Genomic DNA, 20,333 nt, shown 5'->3' with positions numbered 1-20,333 from the left:
GACAGGGAAAGAGGGAGGGACAGGGGTCCACAGAGAAAGAGAAAGATAAACAGACTTGAGGTCTCTTCCAGTTACAATTCTGTGCCAGAGTGTCTGCCTCGCTGTTAGGAACACAGTGTGCTGTACATGTGGACCAGGCTCCGTCACATGTGTATGTGTCAGTGCCCTCACAAGTGTGTGTCTTTCTTCACGTGTTTATGTGTGGGCGGTGTTACAGTACGTGCAGTTAGCAGTGAAAGGGTTAAGAGGAAAATAGTGAAGGAATTGCTCATTTAGATTCTCCTCTCATAATTAACAGCTAATGAGTGTACGCGTTTATGTGTGTATGAGTGCATGTGTTGTGTCGGAGCTCATTAGACTGCGTCACTGACAGTGGCTCAAGATAGCAGCTCTTTAAAATCACATCCTGGGTTATTGCCTCCCTGAGAGTGTGGTGTTATGGAGGCTAGCCAGCTATTCTAATGAACATACCAGGGGCAGTTTCCATCTGCTGTGTCTTTTTGCTAAGGGAGGCTACAAGGATGTCTGAAGCAAGGCAACAGACTCCGTTAAATGCCACAGGCACTCAAAACACCTCAGAGACTCCACACTGCCTCACTCTCGCTCTTCCTCTGAGTGATGTAAAGAAGGGAGGACTGGAACGGGCCTATATCACTTGAGCCCCGCTACAGTAATAACCATCCTTACAGGTATCGTGAAACACTGAAAACGCTGGTCAGAGTTAAGAGACTGGAAAAGACAAAGGAAGGCAGTGGGGGTTAGTGGGTAGAGCTGAGGGACTGGGAGAGAGAGATGGGGGCAGTGTGGGTTAGTGGGTAGAGCTGAGGGACTGGGAGAGAGAGAGGGAGGCAGTGTGGGTTAGTGGTCAGAGCTGAGGGACTGGGAGAGAGAGAGGGAGGCAGTGTGGGTTAGTGGGTAGAGCTGAGGGACTGGGAGAGAGAGATGGGGGCAGTGTGGGTTAGTGGGTAGAGCTGAGGGACTGGGAGAGAGAGAGGGAGGCAGTGTGGGTTAGTGGGCAGAGCTGAGGGACTGGGAGAGAGAGAGGGAGGCAGTGTGGGTTAGTGGGTAGAGCTGAGGGACTGGGAGAGAGAGATGGGGGCAGTGTGGGTTAGTGGGTAGAGCTGAGGGACTGGGAGAGAGAGATGGAGGCAGTGTGGGTTAGTGGGCAGAGCTGAGGGACTGGGAGAGAGAGAGGGAGGCAGTGTGAGTTAGTGGGTGGAGCTGAGGGACTGGGAGAGAGAGATGGGGAAGTGTGGGTTAGTGGGCAGAGCTGAGGGACTGGGAGAGAGAGATGGGGAAGTGTGGGTTAGTGGGCAGAGCTGAGGGACTGGGAGAGAGAGAGGGAGGCAGTGTGGGTTAGTGGGCAGAGCTGAGGGACTGGGAGAGAGAGAGGGAGGCAGTGTGAGTTAGTGGGTAGAGCTGAGGGACTGGAAGAGAGAGATGGGGCAGTGTGGGTTAGTGGGCAGAGCTGAGGGACTGGGAGAGAGAGAGGGAGGCAGTGTGGGTTAGTGGGCAGAGCTGAGGGACTGGGAGAGAAAGAGGGAGGCAGTGTGAGTTAGTGGGTAGAGCTGAGGGACTGGGAGAGAGAGAGGGAGGCAGTGTGAGTTAGTGGGTAGAGCTGAGGGACTGGGAGAGAGAGATGGGGGCAGTGTGGGTTAGTGGTCAGAGCTGAGGGACTGGGAGAGAGAGAGGGAGGCAGTGTGGGTTAGTGGGCAGAGCTGAGGGACTGGAAGAGAGAGATGGGGCAGTGTGGGTTAGTGGTCAGAGCTGAGGGACTGGGAGAGAGAGAGGGAGGCAGTGGGGGTTAGTGGTCAGAGCTGAGGGACTGGGAGAGAGAGAGGGAGGCAGTGTGGGTTAGTGGGCAGAGCTGAGGGACTGGGGGAGAGAGAGATAGAGGCAGTGTGGGTTAGTGGGTAGAGCTGAGAAAGAGGCAGTGTGGACTTGTAGTCAGGGTTTTAGACACGCAAACAGAGAGAGGAAGAAAGGATTTAGTGAAGATTACAGGTACGTATGGTAACATACTGTAGCATTACATTCAGATAATGTTTTTTCCATCCATCTCTACCTAAGACAAGTTTAATGATTTAAAAAAAAAGCACAGTTAGTCTCAGAAAATCAACACACTTAGCACATTTTAATTTTATTTCTCTAGGTTTCATTTGGTAAATTGGGCATAGTTAAATTATTCAATAGAATGAACCAGAAGGGTAGCTATCTTATCCACTCCTCAGACAGCCCATGTGTGAAGGTATCAAGTGCTTTATTTATTTAAAGTTGAATAATGTAGACATCTTTACTATTTCGAGCTCACCATAATCCAGTCAGTTACACCGAGTGTCTGTGTCTTCATGTGCCTGTATTAATCCAGTCTAACCTCTGGGTGCTCAGTGTGCATGCAGCACGCGAGCTGTGTGCTCAGGCAGCTGTCAGCAGTGTGTTGGGGAGCAGTGTGATCAGAGAGCTGCTGTGTGTTTGAAGTCTCTCTGGGACTGACAGCACCCCCTCCCTCACCCCCCCGAGAGCATCCCCCCACACTTTCTCTCTCTCTTTCCATTTTCCTCTCGCCACGTCCTTCTCTGCCTCTGCCTCGCTCTCCCACTTGTTTTCTCTCTCTTCTTCTCCCTTTCTGTTCCTCCATTCCAGCTCTCCCTCTCTCCCTTCTCTTTCTTTCCTGCACCCTCTCCTGTGCTGTCCTCCTCCTCTCTCGCCCTGACTCGGGCAGGAGAGGATCACGAGACAGAGCAGCACACAGCCCAGGACATGGCCACTGCTGGCTCCTCTCTGAGCAGCCCTCTCTCGACCACCAGAGCCCCCTGCAACTAACAGCTCCCATGTGCCGACCTCAGCTGTGGTTCCCCCTCGCTAGTGCTTCAAGACCCTCAGCCTCCGACCCCTGCTCGCTTTCCAGCACCAGGCATTGAGAGCACACATGCTAAACAACGAAAAGAGATATTCGAACAGATTCCGAAATAAACACACGACCAGCAGCGCAAGGGGATCATTTGCCAGGCTGCATTTTCAGATGCAGCAGCACCCGTTACACACCCTCGCTTGGAAAAATGCAGATCTCACTGCACCTCGTTCACTTGGAGGTGCACTTCAAATTGAGAACGGGAAACACTTCTTTACTCAAAGGGTTGTGGGAGGGAGGAACGACCCAACCAGCTGTGTTGCTGAAGCCGATATACTGGCTTCTTCCAACCACGAAGGATGAGATGATGGGTGAGATTCCTGGATCAGTTAACCCTTTCCTAACATGCTCTTTCTTTTGCTCCTATCTGCCTTTTCAGCGTCTCCCCATTCCTTCATTTCTGTCCATGCAGGGCACTCTCCTTGGTCTCCCCTCTTCTCCTCCCATCTTTCATTTTACGTCTCTTTCTCTCCCTCCTCCCTATCCCTCTCTTCTTGCTCTTTTCCCTGCTTCCCCTCTATTTCCCCAACCATCTCTTCTGCTCCACGGTCTCTTGTTTGCTTTGTCCCACCTCTCTCTGCTCTCTCAGTCAGGGGGCAGTGCTGTGTGTCTAATCTCCAGCAGGCTGGGAAAGGCTGTAATAACTCTCCATAATACCAGTCCTCCGCGTTTCTCCCTGTGTCCTATTTACGCCACATGAAAACACAGCAATTTAGCTGTAGCCCAATTCATCACACCACAGTCGCGAAGAGGCGGTCGGCCTCCATCTGAGCTGTGGTTGTGCAAGTCACAGTGATTGCAGGCTGAGTGCGTGGTGATGGAGAGCAAAGCTAGGGTCCTGACCTCACCTTTACAGAACAAACCCTCCATTGTGGGCCCACAGCTGCTACACACCCCACACCCAACTGGCTGAGAAATTGTCCCTAATCCTTAATTTCCTGTTGGGCGCGAGAGAAACAGCAGAACCCCACCCACCTGCAATACAGGGCTAATAATGGGAGAAGGACTGTTCGATGTGACAAAACCATGAGCTTGTAATGCAAAACCCTGCAGCAAACAGGCTGGAAAATCAAAGCTCATGCCTTCTTATTCCTGGCCATTCGTATTGTTTTGCCTGCATGTTTTTAACTTTGTGTAATTTGTCATGATCTTATCAATGATGCACTTTTAGGATTTGGTTTTCTATGGTACTACTATTCTCTCATTGCAGGGCAGTACTTCTCCTTAAGTGACGCAGCCTATTGAAATCAACACAGGCTGAGGGCCTGGTACTGTACATCAGTCAGTTATCTCTGTTTGGCAAATTACTGGGTTAGTGAGGTACCTACGAAAGCAGGGGTGATGAAAAATAGGACCACGATTTTCTGCTTGTAGGAGAGAAAGCAAACTCTGCTCAAGAGTGGGGAGGAGAGTCAGGAAATGAGAAGACTACTGACAACACTGAGGCAAGTGGTCAAAATCTTCAAACGCACTGACAAAGTCAACTCAGCGGGATCAACAGTGATACATGAACCACAGGAAACAAGGAAGTGCATTTCTATACACAAAGGGTTGTGGGGGTCTGGAACGAGTCACTCAGCCGGGTTGTTGATACCGGAACTCCGGCTGCTTTCAAGAGATGGCAGGACGAGATCCTCAGATCACTTAACTACTATCAGACAGCCACAAGGCTTGATGGACCAATCGACCTCCTACTGTTTGTTAACTTCTCGGATGTAAACGGTAATAAGGATAATAATAATAATAATTAATAATAATAATTGCTTACACTTATATAGCGCTTTTTCTGGACACTCCACTCAAAGCGCTTTACAGGTAATGGGGACTCCCCTCCACCACCACCAATGTGCAGCATCCACCTGGATGATGCGACGGCAGCCATAGTGCGCCAGAACGCTCACCACACACCAGCTATCAGTGGGGAGGAGAGCAGAGTGATGTAGCCAATTCATAGAGGGGGATTATTAGGAGGCCATGATTAGTAAGGGCCAATTGGAAATTTGGCCAGGACACCGGGGTTACACCCCTACTCTTTTCGAGAAGCGCCCTGGGATTTTTAATGACCACAGAGAGTCAGGACCTCGGTTTTACGTCTCATCCGAAGGACGGCGCCTGTTTACAGTATAGTGTCCCCGTCACTATACTGGGGCATTAGGACCCACACAGACCGCAGGGTGAGCGCCCCCTGCTGGCCCCACTAACACCTCTTCCAGCAGCAACCTTAGCTTTTCCCAGGAGTCTCCCATCCAGGTACTGACCAGGCTCACACCTGCTTAGCTTCAGTGGGTTGCCAGTTGTGAGTTGCAGGGTGATATGGCTGCTGGCATCTTTCATTAAAGGGGTGCAAGGCAACAGGCAATACCTGTACCCCCAGTACAGCCCACTGAGAATAGGCGAGGAACAAGGAGAGGCACCCGATCAGGAAGAAACTCCCCGAGCTGAGGATCCCTCTGTCTCTTTCCCAGCGTAGGTGGCGTGGAGCGCAGGGCACTGTGTCAGCCAGAGTACCGTCTCCCTCATCTGTCCCCGAACTCTTTCTTCCCTGCCTCCCTTCACCGTCAGCGTCTTGCTTCCTCCTTCTCTCTACCCCCCTTTCTCCCTCCCTGTGTGCGGAAAACAAAGCCCGCAGTGTGCTTTCATTTGCTGGAACCTTTGAATTTATTATTCACCTCGATCATCAATAATGTCCCGACATGTTATTCTATAACCCACAGGACTCAGCGTTTCATTGACAGGACGTTATTTGTCAGGATGCGCAGCAGCCACACAGAGAGACGGCAGAGCTGGGGCTCTCCGCACCCCGACCGTGGGTTCAGAGCCCCAGGGTTACAGCCCACCGCGTATTAGGAAGCATAATCATTTAGGGAGGTAAATAATAATTGAGTGGTCCATGGGGGCGCAGTAAAGAGGCCTTAGGGAACCAGTTTTTGAAATGTACAGATTGGACTGCTGAACACAACCAAAGCCCCATCGAATCCAGCTCAGTCCAGTTAAAGACATTTCTTTCCAACCACAGACAATTTTCACAATCATCAGGTCTTTCGTTTGGGGGATAACAGAAGGAAGCAATAGTAACTTTAAAACTATGCAAGGTTATGTCTGCGTAAATAGTAAAATACCATTCTGACTAATTCAAGTGGATTTTGAGCTCCAGTGACACTGAAGTTTCAGGTAGCTGTTGTACTGCGACTGGGGACGGGGCAGGGTGAGGAATATATTTGTCCTATAATTTAGGATCGAGTTATAAGTAAAGATAACAAACATGGCTCAGGGGTGATTTGTATTTACTTCAAGTGTTGTTACTGCCGTAGACTGGGGAAATGGTTGTTATTAGCCCTAATAACAGTCTAGGACAGACCACACACGTTTAAAGCTAACCCAGTTCTTACCACAAACCATCTTTAGAACGGTAGTTAAAATGTAATAGAACTGAAGTCAGTTTTGATTGAAGTCAGTTTAATGGAATCTCTAAACAGTTACCCTACCCCAAGCCAAACTCAAGTCCTTACTGCAGTCTGAGTGCTGCATGAATTCTAGCTCTAATTCCAGTAAAGCTCTTATGAAAACGGAGACAAATATTAAACCCTAAACCCGTCAGGATCTAACTGATGCTAATTTCATTCAGCTCTCGAATGCAGCACTGCTGTGTAACCCTTCCGGTACTTACCAAGTCGATTTCTATACCGCAGCAAGTAAATCGTACTGCACCGTCCAACTGTTTAATGCAAATTTCCCACACTGTTTAATAATTTACTTCACTAATTACACCTTGTCATCTCTACTGTACTCACCAGTAATCTCCTGTAATTAAACTGTGTACATGCACTGTGCAAACCCATTTACCACATGGTGTAAACTAAGTGCTTGTACTATGCTGTGTAAACCCTTGTAATTGTACTATGTAAACAATATTCCTAAGGCACAGTGGTTAGAATTGTTGCCTCACAGCAGTGTAGCCCTGGGTTCAATTCCCGATCTGTGTGGAGTTTGTAAGTTCCCCCATGTTGTCGTGAGTTTCCTCTGGGTGCTCCAGTTTCCTCCCACAGTCCAAAGACAAGCTGGTAGGTTAATTGACCACTGGGAAATCTGGCCCTGGTGTGAGTGTGTGTGTTTGTGTCTGTATGTGTCCTGGGGTGGGCTGGCGTCCCATCCAGGGTGTATCCTGCCCTGTGCCCATTGCTTGCTGGGATAGGCTCATGCTGCACTGCCACCCTAAACTGGATAAAGTGGCTAGAAAACTGATAGAGGGATATTTGTAAACTCCTATACTGCACTTCACACCTGCACCATATAAACCTCTTTATTTCACCAAGTAATTGTCGTGTATGAACTGTACTGCAGTGTAACTCTACTGTGCAAACGTTTCCTGCTCTGTGTAATCTCCTGTACCGCAGTACTGCTCTGCTGTCTTAATTCTGACTCATTACATTCCGCTTACTTCACTGGTAGTATCAGAGATTAACGCCTTCTAATGTACCTTCTGTAAAGGCATCAGCTAGTAATAGCAATCACAATGAAAATAATATTAAAGCACACTGCAAAAAAAAACTGAGACAGCTTCCAGAACCATGACAGACCAAAGTTTTGAGTTTTGCTATGAGTGCACAAATTCATCAATTTTCTGCAGAAAACACACATACCATCTACAACAGGATTAAAATAAACCTGCAAATAAAAAGCACACAGATGCTCAAAAAGGAATAGCTTAAATTCCCCAGTGGTGGAGTAAGTCAGATCTCCTGTTGCATTCTGGCAGCTCCTCACTGACTGCACATCCCCTTCCTGTACATGCATGCAGAGCCAAGGAAGAGGCTGCTATATTACAGTTCTCTGCTACACTTTTCAGTTCAGTATATACTTGCGCACTCCAGATGACATTCATTATATGTAAGAAACTACAGTAAAACCAGAAAGGGGTTTATTTTAAATTGTACTTTATACCACAGTAATTGCAATAAAAAACAGTTGCACAATCTATTTTCAAACACTTGATTACACTTTAGCTCAGTTGTACAAACGGAGCTGTACTAGAACAATTCTGGTCACAGTTTATACAGCTGACCTTGGTGCATGTAATAGATTTTAACATTAATGTAACAGTAATTAGGGCAATCAGGTGCCAAAGTAGGTAGTGTTGTTGCTCTGGGTTTGAATTGGCTCTGTGTGGCTGGAGCTTGCACAATCTCCGCATGTTAACATGGGCTTTACGCGCAGTGCAAAGACATGCTGTTCACGTTAATTGGCATCATTAATCTGAGATTATCTGTCTTCACAGCCCACCCAACCGGAACCACAGAGCATCACAGTCACAGCACCCCCCTCTGAACCACAGAGCTTCACAGTCACAGTCCCCCCTCTGAACCACAGAGTATCACAGTCACACACCCCCTCTGAACCACAGAGCATCACAGTCACAGCACCCCCCTCTGAACCACAGAGCTTCACAGTCACAGTCCCCCCTCTGAACCACAGAGCATCAGTCACAGTCCCCCCTCTGAACCACAGAGCTTCACAGTCACACACACCCTCTGAACCACAGAGCATCACAGTCACAGCACCCCCTTTGAACCACAGAGCATCACAGTCACACACCCCCTCTGAACCACAGAGCATCACAGTCACAGCACCCCCTCTGAACCACAGAGCATCACAGTCACAGTCCACCTCTGAACCACAGAGCTTCACAGTCACAGTCCCCCCTCTGAACCACAGAGCTTCACAGTCACACACCCCCTCTGAACCACAGAGCTTCACAGTCACAGCACCCCCTCTGAACCACAGAGCATCACAGTCACACACCCCCTCTGAACCACAGAGCTTCACAGTCACAGTCCCCCCTCTGAACCACAGAGCTTCACAGTCACAGCACCCCCTCTGAACCACAGAGTATCACAGTCACACACCCCCTCTGAACCACAGAGCATCACAGTCACACACCCCCTCTGAACCACAGAGCATCACAGTCACAGCCCCCACTCTGAACCACAGAGCATCACAGTCACAGCCCCCCTCTGAACCACAGAGCATCAGTCACAGTCCCCCCTCTGAACCACAGAGTATCACAGTCACAGCCCCCCACTCTGAGCCACAGAGCATCACAGTCACAGCCCCCCTCTGAACCACAGAGCTTCACAGTCACACACCCCCTCTGAACCACAGAGCATCACAGTCACAGTCCCCCCTCTGAACCACAGAGCTTCACAGTCACACACCCCCTCTGAACCACAGAGCTTCACAGTCACACACCCCCTCTGAACCACAGAGCATCACAGTCACAGTCCCCCCTCTGAACCACAGAGCATCACAGTCACAGTCCCCCCTCTGAACCACAGAGCATCACAGTCACAGTCCCCCCTCTGAACCACAGAGCATCACAGTCACAGTCCACCTCTGAACCACAGAGCATCACAGTCACAGCACCCCCTCTGAACCACAGAGCATCACAGTCACACACCCCCTCTGAACCACAGAGCATCACAGTCACACACCCCCTCTGAACCACAGAGCATCACAGTCACAGCACCCCCTCTGAACCACAGAGCTTCACAGTCACAGTCCACCTCTGAACCACAGAGCATCACAGTCACAGTCCCCCCTCTGAACCACAGAGCATCACAGTCACAGTCCACCTCTGAACCACAGAGCATCACAGTCACAGTCCCCCCTCTGAACCACAGAGCATCACAGTCACAGTCCACCTCTGAACCACAGAGCATCACAGTCACAGTCCCCCCTCTGAACCACAGAGCATCACAGTCACAGTCCCCCCTCTGAACCACAGAGCATCACAGTCACAGCACCCCCTCTGAACCACAGAGCATCACAGTCACACACCCCCTCTGAACCACAGAGCATCACAGTCACACACCCCCTCTGAACCACAGAGCATCACAGTCACAGTCCACCTCTGAACCACAGAGCTTCACAGTCACAGTCCACCTCTGAACCACAGAGCTTCACAGTCACACACCCCCTCTGAACCACAGAGCATCACAGTCACACACCCCCTCGGCCTCTCTCTCCTCTGACCAGCAGCCCCGATGACGGACAAGCGGCGTGCAGCTGGCAGGCCCCGGGCCCGTGTCCAGCGGCTCACAGCTCTCACCACCCCAGCCGCCCGCCGCAGGCACTGCGGTCACTCCCACCCCGACTGCTGGCAGCCTCCACACTGCAGAGCCTGGCGAGGCCCTCTGGAGAGCCACCCTGCTCGCCCCTGTCATCGGCACCCCAGGGCGAAAGTACGAGGTAAGAGGAAAAGATCGACCCGAAGGTGAGAAATCTTTTTTGGGGGGTATTTTTGAAGTATTTTTTTCCACTCCGACATCTTTGTTTTGCAAACAGATGAATGAAGAGTCAGATCTGTAGTGCTTCTGTGAATTGCATATACAGATGTAATTATATGTAATTATAATTACACAGTGACAACTTTCATCAGCTTTTATAACATTAATGAGCAATCTTATGCACGCTCCTGCTTCAAACGAGCTTACAATTATTCATTATGATATTTATCCATTTTAGTTTGTCTGTACAGTACTTGGGTATAACATAAGAAAAGCTACAGCTGAGAAGAGGCCATTCGATCCATTTTTTATTTTTCAGTTTTAGTGGTAAATTGATCTTAAAGTTTCATCCAGCCATTTCTTGAAAGAAGCCAGGTTAGCAGCTTCAATAACACAACAGGGTAGCTTGCTCCACACTCCAGCAAACCTTTGTGGGAAGAAGTGTCTCCAGTTCTTGGTTTAATAGACACTTTCACTTTGCACTTACTGTATGTCCTCTGGTTCATGTCTCAGTGTTGATTTCACTGATGTGAAATCCACTGGGTTGACTTTGTCAGCGCATTTGTGAATCAGGCCCTCCACAGAGTCTTCTCTGTTTAAGACCAGAAAGATCCAGTTCTTTAAGGCTTTCAGAGTGGGTTTTTCCTTTAAGTCTGGGAATGTGTCTGATTGCTGTACTGTGGACTGATTCCAGAGCAGCAATATCTTTTTTTTTCTGGGAATGAGATATAAAGTCCTGCTTAGTTCGGTTCTGACCGTACAGAACTATTCAACTGCTTACACTAGGTGCATGCTTCACTCCTCACTGAAGGAACAAATCAGAAACACTGACCGGCTGTCTGAACGTGTTCCAGGGGTCATGAGGCAATACAGGGACCCCACACAGTTAAAAACACTCAGTAGTCATATGTAATTGAAATGTAATAAAGCTCCCATTCCAGGCATTCCACAGCCTATCCATAAGTAAAGGAAAGTACATAAGCAAAACAGACCATTAGCTGCCTAAATGTATATCCAGATCATTTTTAGTTGTCGGTTTCACACTCCTTAACTGGATGCTGACTGAGAGAGAGAACTTCCAAGCTCCTTGCCTGTGGAACTGAAGTCTCCAGCTGAAAGTGCAGTACTGATTTGGGATGAGGGGTAAATGCCTATGCAAGCCACACATTTTAGTTTCTGAATTGTCTGAATTAAATTACCCACTTTTAAACATTGTACCAATCACTTGTAATTCCACATATTCACCGAGACCTCACTGAAAGGGAGCGAATACTTGTGCAAGTTGCACGGGGAAGTTCCCATACAAGGATGATAGCTCCTTGCCCTGCTGCTCCAGGAGTGAATGCTACCGGTGAGCCCCGGTCCAGATGGCAAACGAACTACCATGCAGCCCGTGTGAAGCCCCTCAGTGCAGCCTGTATTTTCTTAAGCCTCCCGCGCTCACAGAGTCCCACAGCCCGGTAAGCCAGCCCACTCGTTTGCTAATGAGAACTTCCCACCCCACCCTTGAGCCTGAACGCAGACGGAATCCCTTTACCTCCTGGCTGCTCTTATAAGCCCCTTCATTAGCCCAAAGGAGTGGCTAATTCCACCAGAGCCTATCCTGACAGCTCCTTTCTCTCACATGGAATTTCACTGCCTCCGAGTGCTAATTACTCATTCAGACCAGATGAGCCGCTTTCTGCAGGTTTGTTTCTCACAAAGCCACCTGTCACTGGCTCCTGCCTCCCAGTCCCATCCAGAGCATATGTTCATGTCCTGTGCTTCGGGGACAGTCATCGGCTGGCTGTGATCCTTATCAGGAAGAAGCAACTTTCCTATGCTGCATGCTATGATTTGAGTGGATAACTTCTGAAGACCAAATAAAAAGCAACAACATATTATTCTAACCGGAAGATTTATTCAGAATGCTGCTGCTCTGCTTGTTATGCACAATAAAAATCACAGCCTTTTTTCTCTTGTCTCGTGTGCATGCTTGGTGAACATGGTGTTGGTGAAGCTAGGTACAGGTACAAGTGGGATGAATGTAGCCACATCTTCCTGTCTAGAGCACAAGCTCTAGACATCTCTCGGGATATTTGCAGGGCTTCCTAAAACCTCCTGTAACAAGGGGACGTTGACCTTGACATGAGGTCTGCATCACGGCATCATGGAGGTGACTTCATACTGAATGAGATACCCACTACTGTAAATAAGCAAAGACATTCAGACCTCAGATGTGCAGAATGGATCAGAATGAGCAGTTTGAATAAGCAAGGTTGAAGAGCACGTTAGTCCTCATGAGTACAGTTTCATTCTACATAGAGTGCTGGCAGACTTGTAAGTCAACATATTCAATGAGACATCCCTGAAAGGGAGTGAAACCTTGTGCAAGTTTTCTTAACCCGTGTCCACGGGTTCGAGCCTGGGTCCAGCTGTCTAACCAGCCTAACCCACTGTGACTGGCACTCCTGTAGTGGAGGTATACAATTGTGTGAGCCCTGCCAAGACTAGGGCGAGGATTAGCTGGTCAAAGCCTTCTCCCGGCTCTTAGCAGCAGAGCACCGATCCTGCAGCACGTGTTAGAAGACGAAGGTGGGCAGGTCAGAAGCGTCTGCCCATCCTTCCTCACTATCCAGAAAAAAAAAAACGAAGAAGCACACAATGTTCACAAAATGCTGGTTGTGCCCCATTTCTGATAATAGTAAATGAGATTCCTTTCAGGTACACAAATAAAAATTATACCCTGAGGAAGGAGTGTTTATGTAAATAATTCAGTAGTAGGCTCATGGCTTGCCTCTAATTCCACACAGTGCTCTGCGATCCCTTGCTGGAGACACAGGCAGATGAGCTGACTACATCGTTTTCCCGCCAGTGGATTCCCTGCTCCGCTTCGGGGCGCCCAGGCAAGACTCCGACGTCAAGAGATTCCTGTTGTCCCCACTGCTCCACACAGCCAAGCCCTGACACACCAGCTCGGCATCTGCTCACCAGATGTTCTCCCTAACTCACACCAAGCTATTCCAGATGTCGACATCTGGATCTCTGGCCAATTGCGGCAACAGCTCGTCTGAGTGATGCCACCAGGAAGGTGCCAGCGCCAATGTGAGAGGAATGTCATTCTCTGCCAGAGACTAGTGTGCGATTACTTTCGTCCACGTGGAATACTGTGTCATTTTCGACATTGCACTTTTATTAGCAGACAAGAATAGGTTAGTAAGCAAACTTAGTTTGTTTAAAGCGTGTAGAGAAAAAGAAGTAAAATGCAGGGCTCCATTACGGAGTGAGTGGAAGGTCACATCTTCACCCATTATAACATGAATTAACTCTTCTCCCCTTCAGTTCATGCCTACTATGACTGAGAAATTTTATTTTATAGGGAGGTTATATTCCTTTTTAGCAACACAAATTCCAAAAGATGACAACTGGAAACAGAAAGAGCTATATCTGCATTACGGTCAAAGGGGAGCTTCAGAGAGATCTCCTCAGTGGGGCCAGTAAATTACTTCAGGCCAGGAACTCTCTTGTTGCACTGCAGAGAGCAAGTCAGTGGGGGAGGAATTTGAGTGTTGCGCGTGAGCAGAGAAGGACTGCGAGACATTGTGTGTTTCCGGCGATGAGCACAGCGGGGTATGCACTGGCACACTCACAGTAGGCTGGCCGGTTTTGTCAACAGCCTCCGTCGAACAGGAACAGTTACGGGCTCAAGACTCTGCTCATGAAGATCTTATGATGAAAGAGCTATAAACAGGTTATAATGGGGCAAAGTAAGCAAACAGCTCTGGGAAAAAGCTTAGGAAAGCTGTTAATCTGAGAGCCAATACAAGGGAAAAGAACTGGAGAACTGAAACAGAGATAATCCCTATTCAGCCTCGTCCACACCTATCCCAGCTTGCTGTATCCCTGTCCAGACCAGTCCAGCTTGCTCCAGACCAGTCCAGCCCTGTCCAGACCAGTCCAGCTTGCTCCAGCGCTGTCCAGACCAGTCCAGCTTGCTCCAGACCAGTCCAGCCCTGTCCCGCTTGCTCCAACCCTGTCCAGCCCTGTCCAGCTTGCTCCAGACCGGTCCAGCCCTGTCCAGCTTGCTCCAACCCTGTCAAACTCACTCCAGCTCTGTCCAGACCAGTCTAGTCTATCTAGCCCGGTCCAGCTCACTCCAGCTCTGTCCAGACTGGTCCACCTTACTCCAGCTCTGTGCAGACCAGTCTAGCCTGTCCAGACCGGTCCAGCTCTATCCAGACCGGTCCACCTTACTCCAGCCCTGTCCAGCTCTGTCCACCTTACTCCAGCTCTGTCTAGCCTGGTCCAGCTCACTCCAGCCCTGCCCAGACTGGTCCAAACTATCCAGACCACAGTGTGTCACTCAGAAGGGCAATTTTCAATGTAATAATACCTGTATCTAAAAATTAATCTTATTCTCTCATTCTTGAATAGTTAACATATTCTGTCAATTAAAAAGTAACATTTCTTAACCCAGAAACAGCCCATCACTTATGTGTTGTTTGCTATTTGTGAGCAATGGCTTGGAATCATCACAACCCGCCAAGTGTCTAAAAGTCATCGGTCTGGGTTGGACATAAGTGGCCTTATCAATCTTCTCAAGCACAAATAAAATTTCTTATCTGCTGTTTTTCATAATTTCTTACAATTCTTATCTGCGGTTTGTAAGTGTTTTTTATTACACCTGAATATGTTTTTCTAATAATTAGATTGCAAAAAAATTCAGAAAGTCAGGGCTCTTGCTGAATAGCCTCAGGCTGTAACAGTAACTGCCTCTCCTGAGATACACAGAAATGAAACACGACTGTGAGGCTGCTGGAGAATCTGGGGGGAAAGGCAGAGCAGTGCTCCAGTAAAGAGTCTGGAGTCGTCTGCTCCCCAAGTCCGGACAGACCCACTCACACCCATGGTTTGTTTGCTTTGTCTGTTTATCAAGCTGAAGGGGATAATTTGGAAGCTTATTTATATCGCATGAGGCGTGAGCCTTGCCTTGCCAGTCTCTGATGCTCTTAATGCTGTACCTCCCCTGTCTGTTACTGTCTAATTGTACCCTGCTCTACTGCACTGCACTGTATCTCATTTCTGGTGCCGTATACCACATTAGCTTTATATTTATTACAGACCTCATTCATTTGTTCTGTCTAAAGTTTCTATATTTATGTTTCTATATCTATGGAGACCAAAACCTCACACAAAGTCAGCTTCTTTGAGAACCTTAAACACTACACACACCTCAACACTGACACTGAGACACTCCACTCTCACTCCTAATACTGACACTGAGACACTCCACTCTCACTCCTAATACTGACACTGAGACACTCCACTCTCACTCCTAATACTGACACTGAGACACTCCTCTCTCACTCTTAATACTGACACTGAGACACTCCACTCTCACTCCTAATACTGACACTGAGACACTCCACTCTCACTCCTAATACTGACACTGAGACACTCCTCTCTCACTCTTAATACTGACACTGAGACACCCCACTCTCACTCCTAATACTGACACTGAGACACTCCTCTCTCACTCTTAATACTGACACCGAGACACTCCACTCTCACTCCTAATACTGACACTGAGACACTCCTCTCTCACTCCTAATACTGACACTGAGACACTCCACTCTCACTCCTAATACTGACACCGAGACACTCCACTCTCACTCCTAATACTGACACTGAGACACTCCACTCTCACTCCTAATACTGACACTGAGACACTCCACTCTCACTCTTAATACTGACATTGAGACACTCCTCTCTCACTCCTAATACTGACACCGAGACACTCCACTCTCACTCTTAATACTGACACCGAGACACTCCACTCTCACTCCTAATACTGACACCGAGACACTCCTCTCTCACTCCTAATACTGACACAGACACTCCACTCTCACTCTTAATACTGACACTGAGACACTCCACTCTCACTCCTAATACTGACACCGAGACACTCCTCTCTCACTCTTAATACTGACACCGAGACACTCCTCTCTCACTCTTAATACTGACACTGAGACACTCCTCTCTCACTCTTAATACTGACACTGAGACACTCCTCTCTCACTCCTAATACTGACACCGAGACACTCCTCTCTCACTCTTAATACTGACACCGAGACACTCCACTGTCACTCCTAATACTGACATTGAGACACTCCACTCTCACTCCTAATACTGACATTGAGACACTCCACTCTCACTCCTAATACTGACACTGAGACACTCCTCTCTCACTCCTAATACTGACACTGAGACACTCCTCTCTCACTCCTAATACTGACACTGAGACACTCCTCTCTCACTCCTAATACTGACACCGAGACACTCCTCTCTCACTCTTAATACTGACACCGAGACACTCCTCTCTCACTCCTAATACTGACACCGAGACACTCCTCTCTCACTCTTAATACTGACACTGAGACACTCCACTCTCACTCTTAATACTGACACTGAGACACTCCTCTCTCACTCCTAATACTGACACTGAGACACTCCTCTCTCACTCCTCATACTGACACCGAGACACCCCACTCTTACACCTCTGTAAGGAGATGATGATCAGTGATGCCAGTGGGACTTACCGAATCCAAAGGCTGCTGGGGCGGGAATGGGAGCTGACTGGAGAGTGTTGGAGGTGTAGAGTCCCGTGACCAGCAGGCCATCGAAGTAGGTGCTGGTGGAGATCGTTACTGTAGGGAGGAAAAAGAACAGTCAGACTGAGTGCGCACAGCACAGAGCGCAAAAGCCGCACAGATGCTACTGGCGAGATAACCCGTACAGGTGGCCACACTCCTGCACAGGCACAACTGCTGTCTGCGTGACCTCGCATCGAGAAGGGCCTTGGTTAACAAGCTGCCTCTTCCCAACCTGCAGCTAACGAGCAGAGAGTGCAGATGCTAAGGCGGCAGCATGGCACTTTCATTAAACAACAGCAGCGCAACGCCACTTCCAGTGGGACTTGCCGCCAGCTGTGGGAACAGATGTTTGGCGGTATCGGGGTTGGAAGTGGAGAGAGGTAGAGAGGTATTGTTTGGGTATGCTGTGCCAGAGAACAGACCTGTCTGTCAAGAGGTGAGTGAGGCATACTTCCAGAGAAGTTTATAAGCATACAGCTGGAAATGATTCAAAACCAAGATGCATCAACTGCACTACAAATACAGTACAATACAGTACCTATCTCTCACTGTAAGAGTTAAGGGATTCACTGCATGTAGGTAAAGCACAAGCCTGTGAAATGGGGGTAACTAGTCTATAAGCTTACTCATGTTGAAGAACTGTGTTCATAATGAGCATCACTGCACGTGTGCTGCAAAACTGGAAATGCAGTTCGGCATCCCACAGATACTTTTATCTGTACACCACAAGTCAAACACTAGATCAAATAAAACCTTCAACCAGAATTTCACCTGCTTGATTTCAGGGTTGTCTTTGCATGGCACTGTATCAGTGCAAAGACAGAGGCGCAGCTTCAGTTTTTGTTACTAGAGCAGCATTTTGCCTAGGGCTCTTCTTTAGGGTTAACGTGCAGTGAATATTTTGCGCTCACCTTTAAAACAAAATCACATTTTACTGATTGAATCATAATTTTGTCTGACGCGCTCATTAAACCTCTGGATTTTTATGCAAATGGCATTGCAAACCCCCCTTGCCTCCCCTTCAGCTGTAATGGATTTGTTAACCCCAGAGACAATGTATCTGCACCAAACCTGAAGCACCATTACCTCCTCTATTGAAAGATTACATCACAGAGGCGTGTTGTCAGAGCAGAATTTCAATGTAGTCAGAGAACAGACTATGTTCCTGGGCCTTGAGGAAAAACCACACAAGGTGAATTAAAATTCAGCCATGCTGAAGCTTATAAACAAGGAGCCACTGCTGACAGAGCTTCTGATGGGCTGTATGGACAACAAGCAGGAAATGATGCCCTATATCAGTTTTAGTTTCTCATCCACGCCTTTCCTCCTGCATATAAACCTGTAAGATTTAGGTAAAGCCCAGTAGCCAGTGTCCATGGGGTTCAGCACTGGACAAGAACGGGTCAGAGGAAAGTTAAAAGCACACGAAAAGAGGTCGCTAGTGCCAAAAAATGGAGCATTATGCTTGTTTTCTCTCTTCATCCAAAATTCTGGATTTGAAATAAAGAAACTGTGGGGAGGTTTTCTGAGGCTGGAAAAGTTACTGGAAAAGTGCTGAAGTTGCACCGTGTCATTGAGACCATTACATGCTGGAATGCAGATGGAAAAGTAAAAGGTTCCCATTACAATGGAGCAGTTTTATGAAATTGCACGTGCAATTTTGAATTAAATTACTATTATCACTCTTTCTAACTCCCCCACTTTGTCAAGAGCAAAAAACGGAAAGAATGCATGTGTCCTGGAAGGATGAGAAGTAAAATCTGGTCAAAAGGCTCTTAGGCCAGTGTTTCATTTTTGGGTTTGGTTTGTTATTCTTCATGGTGGTGTATGAGGCTGCTGTGGCTCAGACTCTGGAAAGCTGGGTGGGGAATCCTTAGACTGGTGGCGCTGGCAGTTGTTGTGGTAAAACCCTAAATTGCCTGTCTGTCTATGTGCACAGTTGTGGTCCGAGGACCAGCAGGGTGGGTTTGTGTGTGTGTCATTGTGTTCTGAGCTCCAGCAGTCTTTGTGTATCAGTGTGCTTATATGATTGTGCTCTGAGCTCCAGCAGTCTGTGTGTATCAGTGTGTTTATATCATTGTGCTCTGAGCTCCAGCAGTCTGTGTGTATCCATGTGTGTACTGTATATGATTGTGCTCTGAGCTCCAGCAGTCTGTGTGTATCAGTGTGTTTATATGATTGTGCTCTGAGCTCCAGCAGTCTGTGTGTATCATTGTGCTCTGAGCTCCAGCAGTCTGTGTGTATCCATGTGTGTACTGTATATGATTGTGCTCTGAGCTCCAGCAGTCTGTGTGTATCAGTGTGTTTACATGATTGTGCTGAGCTCCAGCAGTCTGTGTGTATCAGTGTGTTTATATGATTGTGCCCTGAGCTCCAGCAGTCTGTGTGTATCAGTGTGTTTATATGATTGTGCTCTGAGCTCCAGCAGTCTATGTGTATCAGTGTGTGTATATATGATTGTGCTCTGAGCTCCAGAAGTCTGTGTGTATCACGGTGTGTTTACAGGATTGTGTTCTGAGCTCAAGCAGGTTGTGTGTGGGTGTATATGCATGATTGTATTTTGAACTCCAGCAGCCTGTGTGTGTGCATGATTGCATTCTCAGCTCTAGAACACTGTGGATGAGTGTGTTTACAGGGTTGAGTTCTGAGTGCCAGCAGTCTGTGTGCGTGGACACAAAGCAACCATCAGCAGCATGTGTGTGTGAGAGAGTGTGTGCTGTCTGTCTATACTGCCTGTAATATTATCTTTCTCCATAAACCACATGGCACATGCACCCTCAGTGAGCTCACAGTCCTGTTTGCTTAAAGGAGTTTGAACACACTGCTTTAATAATTCATCATGTCTCTTTCAGCTGAAAATGAAAATGGAATCTGTGCTCTGTCTTTTCATGTTTATTCTCAAAAACTATTCCTGCTCTATCTATCCTTGCACAGAGCAGGCCTGGCATGCTCATATGATCATGTTAACACACACTCACACTGCCTGCAAGCATGTTAAGGCAGAAACACATACAAAATTTTCCTGATTTCACAGAATTCCCACCCGAGCTGCTCAGCACTGAAGTCACTTCCAGCCGTGAACTATTTTGAGAGAGGTGTCCTGCGGTGTTGGGGAGTTGTGGGACTCCTCTCTCCTCGCCTTCCCTTCGCCCTACTGCATTAATTTGCTCCAGTTAACAGCCCCTTCATTCTTTCACTGGGGAGCTGGAGGGGGAGGTGATGGTGTTGGTGGAGGGGGTTTAAAGAAGCAATGAGCACACACCTCCCCAGCCCTGCTTCAGTGATGCTCTTCCTCATCCTCTCCATCTCACACTCACATTCCAGATGACCTGTCTTTCTGAGGTTCCCTTGCCTCTCCCTTTAACAGCGTGTTAAAAGCTCTTCTCTCTCTCTCCCCCTCACGCTCTCTGCCTGCTCTTCTCCTCTTACTCAGCAGTACACCTGCACATCAGGGGGGGGGGACGCTCAACTCCAAACTGGGAGTGGGAAGGGTGGGGGGCGGGGGCT

At 48.1% G+C, this 20,333-nt stretch overlaps 1 protein-coding gene across 1 annotated transcript in view; it reads right to left on the bottom strand.

The window, feature by feature from the left end:
• reln (reelin) overlaps window positions 1-20,333 on the bottom strand; it is a 186,768-nt gene that overhangs the window by 136,734 nt on the left and 29,701 nt on the right. Inside the window, 1 exon segment of the mRNA XM_088645617.1 lies at window positions 16,773-16,880. Coding sequence (XP_088501743.1) covers window positions 16,773-16,880 — 108 coding nt within the window.

This window comes from Lepisosteus platostomus, chromosome 9, assembly GCF_059453375.1.
Source record: "Lepisosteus platostomus isolate fLepPlt1 chromosome 9, fLepPlt1.hap1, whole genome shotgun sequence".
NCBI classification, from domain to species: Eukaryota; Metazoa; Chordata; class Actinopteri; order Semionotiformes; family Lepisosteidae; genus Lepisosteus; species Lepisosteus platostomus.
The sequence above is the reverse complement of the archived record's forward strand: the minus strand, read 5'-3'. Positions and strand labels throughout refer to the sequence as shown.